At 33.8% G+C, this 9,871-nt stretch overlaps 2 protein-coding genes across 3 annotated transcripts; one reads left to right on the top strand and one right to left on the bottom strand.

The window, feature by feature from the left end:
• Positions 1–1,048: 1,048 nt before the first annotated feature.
• LOC108690343 (phosrestin-2) lies at positions 1,049–3,013 on the bottom strand. The gene is made up of 2 exons (XM_018197587.1): positions 2,688–3,013; positions 1,049–2,261 (listed from the first exon to the last, which is right to left on the bottom strand). Exons 1-2 carry the CDS (start codon positions 2,993–2,995, stop codon positions 1,430–1,432), a joined length of 1,140 nt encoding a protein of 379 aa, XP_018053076.1. The 5' UTR covers positions 2,996–3,013; the 3' UTR covers positions 1,049–1,429.
• A 1,384-nt stretch (positions 3,014–4,397) lies between these two features.
• LOC108690338 (erythroid differentiation-related factor 1) lies at positions 4,398–9,078 on the top strand. 2 transcript variants are annotated; one of them, XM_018197579.1, is made up of 9 exons: positions 4,398–4,525; positions 4,876–5,914; positions 6,009–6,416; positions 6,502–7,281; positions 7,351–7,530; positions 7,628–8,001; positions 8,130–8,448; positions 8,537–8,828; positions 8,936–9,078. In XM_018197579.1, exons 2-9 carry the CDS (start codon positions 4,876–4,878, stop codon positions 9,075–9,077), a joined length of 3,534 nt encoding a protein of 1,177 aa, XP_018053068.1. In that variant the 5' UTR covers positions 4,398–4,525; the 3' UTR covers position 9,078. The 2 variants fall into 2 exon arrangements, with proteins under 2 accessions (XP_018053068.1, XP_018053067.1); XM_018197578.1 differs by having other exon boundaries at positions 4,398–4,601.
• The last annotated feature ends 793 nt before the right edge of the window (positions 9,079–9,871 follow it).

Raw genomic sequence — 9,871 nt, 5'->3', positions numbered from 1 at the left:
TATTTTGCAATGCGCAATCATACAATTAAATTTGAGAACCTTTTTGGGGAAACTGAATTGATGCAAACGTTTAATTACGAGAGATTGAAAAATTTAATTACATAGAGAGAGAGAGAGAGAGAGAGAGAGAGAGAGAGAGAGAGAGAGAAGCAGATGCTTATTACAAATTCTCGTACATATCAAAACGATCGATACACATTCATTAAATTATTTCCTGAAAATAATTAATGCGAGTCGATGTTTATATAAATAAATTAGCTAAATATATAAATAAACATATTTTTCAGACAGTTTTTTATATTAGATTTTTATATTAGCAGAATTAATTAATTTTTTAAGATATTTTTTTATACTTCATGTACAGAAACTAAATTGACATCAATTGCAGTGTTTATAATAAAAAATATAGACTCAATTGGCAATATCGTTGTTCAGATGAGGATTCTCTAGAGGATATTTAAAAAAACACATTAATTAATTCGGAAATAGTCACTCAAGTGAAAAAAATATAAATTATTATAAAACTTTGTATATTATATAACATATATTTTTTCTTTTTGAACAATTATTGAACTTTTAAATATGCAATTTCATCGAAAACTCACAATACAAAAGCATTATTTAAAATCTTTATTTTTAAAAATATATCACAATGAGCTACTTAACGTGCTTATTCCGTTTAATATTTGTTTGGATTTTACTTACTTTTTTCGAAAAATTGTAATTAAATCTATATCCATGTTTTCTAATAAAATACAAATCATAATGTAAAATACTATATACTATATAAGTAAATATTCTCAACTATGAATAAAGATTGGAAAACAGTTAATATGTTGTAGGGATGCACCGGATATTCGGAAAATATCTGCTATTTGGTATTATTCGGCACTTTTTTACTATTCGACCGAACAGCCGGATATCATTAGTATCTGGTTGAAATTATCATGTTGATTTTTTTCTTATACAAATGTTTTAGAAATAAGTATGCATATTTATAATGCTAATATCTCATATATTGTTGCAAAATTACAATCTTTTTCTCTGTAGGCCTTTTTTTGTTTTTTGTTTTTTTTTTAGAAGACACTTTCTCGGAATCCGGTCGGATATCCGGAAAATGTCGGATATCCGACTCGAAGAAATGTTGTATTCTGTCCGGATATCCGGTATCCAGTAATTTTTTAGAATACGCATTCCTAATATGTTGTTAATAATAGTGATTTTAATTAAGGAATGTAGAAATATCCCAAATGATTGTTTAGGTAAAAAAAATTAAGTGACTACTTCCGAATTAAGGCACGCCCTTTAAATCACTTTTGGATGTATCATCTTCGTGCCTGGTCGATATGCTAATTAGAAAGTTGGGCGCGAGAAGCGGTTGAAACGAGAACTCAGACGATGGGATCCCATGGGATATTAAAATGTTATTTTAGAAGTCGACTTTCTCGTCGACCTTCTCGTGCGGGATGTCTTCAATCAGTACGCTGTCTGTTGGAACAAGTTTAACCCGATCGGATGGCTTGGGTCTCATCAAAATGAATGGCAGCTCGGCCGTTAACTCGCCGCCCAGAGCGCCCAGATAAAGCTTGACCTTGATGGCGTAGGATACGATGATGCCGAAAGTGTCGCGCACATCCGGCGAGGTAAGCAGAGTGCTGGACGCGAGGTCGCTCTCATCCCGTTTCATTACGCCATCGAGGGCGATGCCGCGACGATGCTTATTGCTCGTCAAGGAAGGCTTCAGGTAAAGCACCTTTTGTAGAGTCGAACCGGGATTGATTGGGCAACCGTCCTGTGTCTCAATCGCTTCTATTACCGTTCGGAATTGACCGTTCTGAAAAATCACTACGTCGATGCCCTGCTGTACCAGCGCCTTGATCTTCTTCACTATCTTGTTGCTGTTGTTACGCACGCACACATTGATAGCGATCGTCTCGCCGTGATTGTAGAGCTGCTTGTCCAGAGTAACCTCGAGCTCGAGCTCGCCCGGACTCAGCAGGAAGTCCTTGCGCACCACCGTGCACGGCTGACGACCCTGCTTCGTGGGCGCGTATTGGATCTTGCGGATGCCCATCAAGACGGTGCTACGCTTGTGGGTCACATCGGTCTCCGTATCGCCACAGTATACCTTTATGTAGTAACTTACGCCACACGGCTCGCCGGTCTCGTCGGGTCCAGGTTGAAGAGTCACGCTAGACGGCGCGCTCTGCGGGAATGTGAAGGTAAAGGGAATCGCATTCGAACCCAGTTTCTTCAACAACCTATTCCAGAAAGACATATTCAGATTCTTATGTTTTATCTACAGTTGACAAGTTAATTAGGTTTCACTTGTTGAAATTAAGTTTCGCTTGTTGAAAGCGTTAAAATAATAACTTCATTATTCATTAATATACGAAAATTTTTTAGAATAATGTAAAAGGAAAACAATAAAGAAATATAACAAATCAAAATTAAAAATCAATTTTGAAATATTAGATGATTTTAAATATTGTTAAATATTGATTAATTCTCACTTAATTTTTAGTACATTATAATGAACACATTCCAGCAATAAATTCCATCATACAGTAACATTATAATGCTTTAACAAATGCAATAACATAATTATAACAATGTGCTATATAGATTTATTACTGTACTGTATTTTATGTCTGTGAGTATAAATATTATTAATAAATATTTCTTACCTGTCTTGCAGCTTGGTAGGATTGGATTCGGGTTTCTTAATTTGTGGAAAAATCTGCTCTGACGCCAGGAAGAGATCCTTTTGGAAATTGAGACCCATCACTTCATCTTCTTCGCGTCCGTAGCGAAAGCTGCACAATAGCTGGCACCATACTTTCCTGTTGCTATCCACATATTCCGGACTGATTAGGACTACACCGTCAATCGGTTCGGTACCCGACAGGTAGTCGATGAAGTCGCGTTTACCTAGGTAAACAGCGAGCTTACCGTTGGGTGAACATTTTTTGTAGACCTTGAAATTCGCCACCATAGTAGAAATGTCTTTGTCTCTTCGGTTCAAACAAAATGAATAGATCGTCGAGCAACGGTTGGAGACTTATATACCAGGAATATATGGTGACGTATGATAAACTTTTAGGACTTCCTAAGGCGTTTAACAGAATGGATGAGACGTTTGGATCGCACTCACGCGACGCTTTTTTGCGTTTCTGAGATATTTGCATGAATTATTTTGTAATCTCTGGTGAAAATAAAGATTGAACTGTAAGTCAAATGTTACAAAGAGAGAATAACAAAAACGTAAATGGAGCTTTTAGAAGGCGAAAATTGAGACAATGAAATGTAAAAGAAGAATAAACATCTCTTTTATTTCGTTATCTCAATTTTTATTTTCAAAAAACGCTTTTGTTCTATTTTGTTACAATCGATACTCTTCGATTTTTATTTTCACTGAAGATGTTCGCTAATTTCTTTGCAAATAAATTTTGAAAACATTATCATATTGAGAGAAAGAGAGAGAGAGAGAGAGAGAGAGAGAGAGAGAGAGAGAGAGAGAGAGAGAGAGAGAGAACAAGATAATTTTATTAGCATGTGCATGTCTTTGCATAATATTGTTTAAGACTTCGATATCGCAACTTCGTGACTTTGACTTGCATGGTTGATCTATGAGTTTCTTGGGCTTCACTTCGACGTTGAAGGCTATCATATCTTAGGTAGTATATACATATATGTTCTCTTTCTCAAAACTTGTTTACAGAAATGAATTATCTGCTTAATTGAGATACACATTTTTTCTTGATTTTGTTTTAAAAAATAAAGAATGTTATTATTATATTTACAAAATTCAACTTACATATAAAATTCAAAATAAAATGCATCAAATGCAGTTTTCTTTATTTTCTGTTTTTATTAAAATAAATAATATACACAAAGATTAAATAAAATCTCTATTAATCATATTGAACGAGAATTTTAATTTAATTTTTATTTTATTTTAAAAAAAAGAAAATCTATTAATCATATTGTAAAAACAATATATAATATGAAATTTATATAATATAAAATTGAAAGATTTATTTTTATTAGCACTTATTATTAGCAACTCTGCTTTTTTTTACAATATATACTTTTTTTACAATATCTGTGATTGAGCGATTTTATTTTTTATAAATATAAAATTGAAATTCTGATTTCTTAGATTTTCTATAAATATCTTCCTACCTTTGTATATACATTCGCATATAAATTAATGTAGCCACACGAATAACACATTCACTTCAATTTTTTCAGTCTAGTGTTAGAAAATAAAATTGAAGACCGTGGATGTGTTACCCACCGAGAAATCCATGTTGATTATGTAGTTCAACGTGCACATGGAGGGCATTGGAGGCGCCACTAAACAGATTTCATACTTCGCAAAACGTGGGCAAATGTGGGCATGTCCACTTGCAAGGCTCTCAAGGCTTTTCTTTATCTGGCAATTTGGCTTGAGAGAATTGAAAGCCATGTTTTACTGTGTTTCACGCAGCTCCGTGCATTCTTCTAAAAATTTTCGGACACGGTAATATTTTGCTATCACGTGTGACAACAATTAATTCACAAGAATGTCAAAAAACTCGGATACTAACGTTGTTGCTGTAAGTTTATTACAAATGTGATCATCGTTTTGATATGTTTTATTTAAAAAATAATATACTCTTCTGCAGAAAAGTTTGTCATTATTATTATAATCTGATATATGTAAAGATGATCCTCTATGCTTCATCATGTCTTTATATCTTCTTTTAATTTGAGTTCAATAAGAAAAGATATTTTATTTTAAATTAAATTTGATATTTTAAATTGATATTTAAATTAAATTTTGTAAGATTAAAATTTTATAGAATTAAGAACTAATTTTATATGTTATAGATGAAGTCAATGGCTCTAGCTATACCGCCAGATTCTCCAAAGAAACCTGTAAAATCAACCGCAGTAGTGAAATATTCTGCTGTTCAAACACCAGCGACATATGCACAATTACAGTGCAACACAGACTTGAACCTTCCGCCCAGTAATTGGCTCAGTAGCTCGGCGGAAAGTTATGGTCTGCAAAATGTTTGGTCTCAGAGTACAGGATTTTCCAGCTTTCGCATGGCACACATGTTTCCCGATTGCGTCGGTGAAGTAGATGTAGTGTCAGATGCTGAAAATATAAAGAAATTACTCAAATTGCCTTACAATCATGATGTAATTTCGATGATGGTGCATCGTATCGAAAATACATTATTGCTAGATGATTTTGACATACATAAATATCTGCTGAGACAAGCAGAAAGCGATTGGGAATGGTTGAAAAAATTCTTCTACGAGCATATTTTTCAAAATCTCGGTGATAAGGAAAAACGTCTTTTTCATAAGGCATACAGCAGAAATAGTTTACAGCAAAGGAATTTGGTATCAAAATTTCTATATCATTCTATAGTGCTAGCAGATAAAAACAAAGAGAGCGAAAAACCTCAGTTACCTGTAAAAACATTAGAGCCATGTTTACCTGAACCTACACAAGAAGAGAAAGTACCTGATCCGAATTACAAACATAATTTTTCAAGAAATGTTGTATGGACATTTGAAAACATACAGATGCTTGTTGGAACAGACATGCCGATATTTGGCGGTCAAACACATCCATGCATAAGTCTACGACTAAGAGACATGACGAAACCTATAAGTGTCTTAACAGGAATAGACTATTGGTTAGATAATTTAATGTGTAATGTTCCAGAAGTAGTGATGTGTTATCATTTAAATGGTATCGTACAGAAATATGAACTAATAAAAACCGAAGATCTTCCAAATTTAGATAATTCAAAGTTTAGTCCTAAAGTGATTCGAGACGTTGCTCAGAATATTTTAAGTTTCCTAAAAAATAATGCGACAAAAGCTGGTCACACTTATTGGTTATTTAAAGGTAAGTTTTAAACTTGGTACATGGAAAGTGTAAATAAAAATTTTTACATTAGTTTAAAAATATTTCATTCACATGCAATGTTTTTTTTTTTCAGGTAAGGATGATGATGTTGTAAAGTTATATGATTTAACATCATTGTGCAGTGATGTTTCAGAAGAGAAGGGACAAAATCCCTTTACTGTGCCTGTTGCAATGTTGTTATACAGAGTAGCTCGCAACATGAAATATTCTCCCGATTATCATCGCCATCAGGGTACGATTAGAATGCTGCTGAAAAATTGCGTTCAATTGCTGCCTAAAGAGAAATATCCGCAAATTGTTACATCTGCGCATTTTATGCTTTCGGATTTGTACATACCATCGGATACAGATCCAGCCAGTCCAGGATTATCAGATCAAAGCGACGAAGAAGATGTTCATAGTGAATGTGGTGCGAGTCAAGAAAATGAAAAGGAAGAGGAAGAAGAAACTTGTGCGATTAAATCTTTGACCTTAGCCAACAGTAAATAAGCTTGATTTCAATTCTATTATTTTTAATTTTTTGTATAAAATTAATATTAATCTTCTTAATGTTATCGTTTTTGTAGTGAAAGAACAACGTGAGCAACCAAAGTACAAGGCACCTCCAATGTCTGGTACTGTAGAAGAGAGATGTCTATCTGGATTGGAACATGTTACGCACGGACTCGATTGTCTTCAATATTTTCCAATCGATGATAACAACGATGAGGAGCAAAAAAAAACAGAAGAATATGAGAAAGAGAAAAGGAAATATGAGGAGATGCATCCTAACGTTGCGAAACCTTTCCAGGCGATTCCTATGCCTTACACCCCATTAAATCAGCAAAATAAGAATGCCACATTTGATAAAAGTTTGGAGAATCATAGTCTCGCATATAAAAAGAAAAACAAACAGAAAAAGAAGAGAAGTGAAAAGAACATTACGAAGGAAGTAGCAAACGTGAATGCTTTGTTGTGTAAACCAAAAACAGAAACATTGCCAACATGGCAAGCGCCAAAAAAGAGCGATAACATTTGTTGGAATGCTCATTTAAAAACATTATTATACGAAAAAGCATCTTTGATATTCGCTGTGCTCGCCGAGAATGAATACGTAAATAAAAATTACGGTGCCTCTTTAAGATATATGCTGGAAGTATTGTACTGCCAGAAAATACTGGAAATCTTCTGCGGTATAAGAAACGATAAATCGCTCAGCTATTTATTAGGTCGTGCGGGAGATTGTTGTTTTATGACAGTGCAAGATTGGTGCAACGTTGAGAAGCACAGGAAAGATTATGACACGAAGAATGAAGTGGAGGAAAAAATAGTTGAAGAACTGTTCAGTATGGAGGATCTGGATATGAGTAAGCACCGAAATGCACTAAATGAAAGTGATACATGAACGGTCATTATTAATGCGTATTTTATTACAGATGGTGCTGAATTATTACCAAAGGAATTAGGAAGTCTAGAATCTACATTGGTTTCATCGTACAAATGTTACGAGCAAGCTCTATCTCTGGAGCCGATGGATATGGACAAAAATAATTTATTGAGACGACTAGGAAATATCCATAATGAGTTGGGTGTTCTTTACATGAATCAAGCGGGATGTATGTGAACTTTATACTTCAATAGAAGATAACAAATTTACTTGTTTATTAATCAAGAAATAAATTGTATTAATTAAGAAATTATAAATTTTTATAGCTCGATATCAGCAAGAAAATCAAACAGATGATATATTGAATTTACCGGACGTAACTACGCTTTTAACGCGTTCCTTGACTCATTTGGAATCTGGAGTTAAAGCTTTCGAGACTGTCCATGACGAAGCGAATCTGGCGCTTTTGCACTCTAATACCGGTCGACTTATGCGACTCTGCGCACATATGCATGGCAAACAAAACACGCAGGAGCGTCATTTTTACAACAAGGCACTCGTGAGCTATCAAAAAGCGTTGCAGGTCTTGGGTGATAGGAAAACAAATCCGGCAATATGGGACACGGTCATGTGGGATTTCTCAACAACGTTGTACACGAAAGCCACGTTATTGCAAGATTATCCAACTGCTGAATATAAAGTACAGTAACTTAACTAATTAATATAACTAGTTAATCTTTACTGTTGCGTAAATAAGTTTTCTCGTCAACAATTTAATGATAAATTCAAAAATGCATTAAATTCTTTTTTATTATTCTCTTATTGTAGAGTGAAGAGGAATTGGAGAGAGAAGTAGTAGATACTCTCCAGAAGGCACTCAAACATTGTGATATAGATACACCGGGACCACGTCAGCCGGTTTATCAATTCCGCGCTGCGACCATTCAACATCGATTGGCTTCGTTATACCATCGCGTGTACAGAGAAATTGAGTCGGATGCGGATAGTAGCAAGAAAAAGACAAGTTTGCAGTTGTGCAAATTGTATTACGATAAAGCAGCGAAGCTATTGCTCTCGTTAGAGCAGAGCACGGAATATTTGACGGTACAAATGGAAAGAGTTGCCCTGTCGGAATACCAAGCGCGTAGTACGTCTTTCTTTTTAGAAAGTTATCATTCTTTCCGTCGTTCAAATTTTTTTTTGCTATAACAGAATTTTTACATTTATTTTTTCAGATGGCACTACTTTTAATAGTAAGTTAAAAGCATACCAAAATGGTCTGGAGTTAATATTACATTGTATACCTATTATGAAAATGTTATGCGAACGACGTAATGCAACGAAACAAAAGACAATCGATAATAAAACAGAAGATAGTAATGCCGAACATGAAAAAGTGGTCGAAGAACAAAAATTAATGGATGATGAGGAAAATCTCATAGTTCTGTTGGAACAGAGATTGCAGTTTCTTTTACGATCGTTAACCAAGCTATTTCTTAGTAAAAGTCCCGTGCACAATAAAAAAGAGTACGTTGCTCTAAATTTATTATATAATATTTCAAAGATTGTGAAAAATGAAATTCATGTTTTATTATTTCCATTTTTAATATATCTTGTTTTTAATGAAATTTCAGGCATGAAACACTCGCAAATCTGTACAAGCAATGTTACATCCGAACGTTACGACCAAACACAATGTCTGGATTTACTTTAGTACAACGTATGACACAGCTTTTACAAGAACTCGATCTTATGTTAAAGCAAACAGAATCTTAATCCTAGGTATATATTCTGAAGTTTCTGAGAATTTGATAAAATTACGAAATTTTATTATTGGTAGAATTAGTAAGTAGGGAGGTCATATTTTTCGGTACTTATAAGTTTTAGATTATTATTGAGTGATAGACATATTTTTTATAGTTTATTTATGATCGATTAAAAAAACATTAATAACAATACAGTAATTTTCTCGAACATGATGAAAAGACTGACAAGAGGTTCTAGGATCTCTTTGTGATAACACAGATAATCTCGTATATGAAAAATAAGTGTATACCTAGGATTAATTGTATAATAAAAACCGTGTACAGTTAATAACTTAAGAAAATAAAATTAAGAATATAAAAGTCTTTTGGGAAAAGTAAGCGTGTTTTTCTAATCTTTTAAAATTATACGTATGTATTAAAAAGAAATAAAAAGTAACACTTATTGTTATCAGATGTGATAAACTCTTGAAGACCGATCGATCCTTTTATCAGCTGTTAGGAAGTAGTTCTTCATATAAATCCAATCAATATTTAAAGATTATGTGCTGGTTTTCTCTGTGTGCAGATCCAACTTTTGCAGTTCATTTTATCAGGGCGAGGAGCAACTTGATGAATACTGTATCACTCTGATGAAGTGGACTGCAAGATTTACGAAACGTTGGCATTCCAAGAATGGAGCTGGACACAGAGAAAATCCGCGAAACGCATAATCTTCTATATAGAAAGCATTCAACATGAAAACCTCAAGGATACTAATCAATATTTATAAAATTTTATAAAATCAAGGTGTGTATGGGCGTAGAA

Source organism: Atta colombica, unplaced genomic scaffold (genome assembly GCF_001594045.1).
Source record: "Atta colombica isolate Treedump-2 unplaced genomic scaffold, Acol1.0 scaffold315, whole genome shotgun sequence".
Classification (NCBI taxonomy): Eukaryota; Metazoa; Arthropoda; class Insecta; order Hymenoptera; family Formicidae; genus Atta; species Atta colombica.
This window is presented reverse-complemented; position numbering and strand designations above follow the sequence as displayed.

Bases quoted from the DNA above. Each gene is read 5' to 3' on its own strand.
- LOC108690338 (XM_018197578.1), top strand. From the start codon at position 4,569: ATGTCAAAAAACTCGGATACTAACGTTGTTGCT. The intron at 6,417-6,501 runs GTAAATAAGCTT...TCGTTTTTGTAG, and splicing joins ATCTTTGACCTTAGCCAACA to TGAAAGAACAACGTGAGCAA. The intron at 8,449-8,536 runs GTACGTCTTTCT...TTATTTTTTCAG, and splicing joins GTCGGAATACCAAGCGCGTA to ATGGCACTACTTTTAATAGT.
- LOC108690343 (XM_018197587.1), bottom strand. From the start codon at position 2,995: ATGGTGGCGAATTTCAAGGTCTACAAAAAATGTTCACCCAACGGTAAG. The intron at 2,262-2,687 runs GTAAGAAATATT...TTTCTGGAATAG, and splicing joins CCTACCAAGCTGCAAGACAG to GTTGTTGAAGAAACTGGGTT.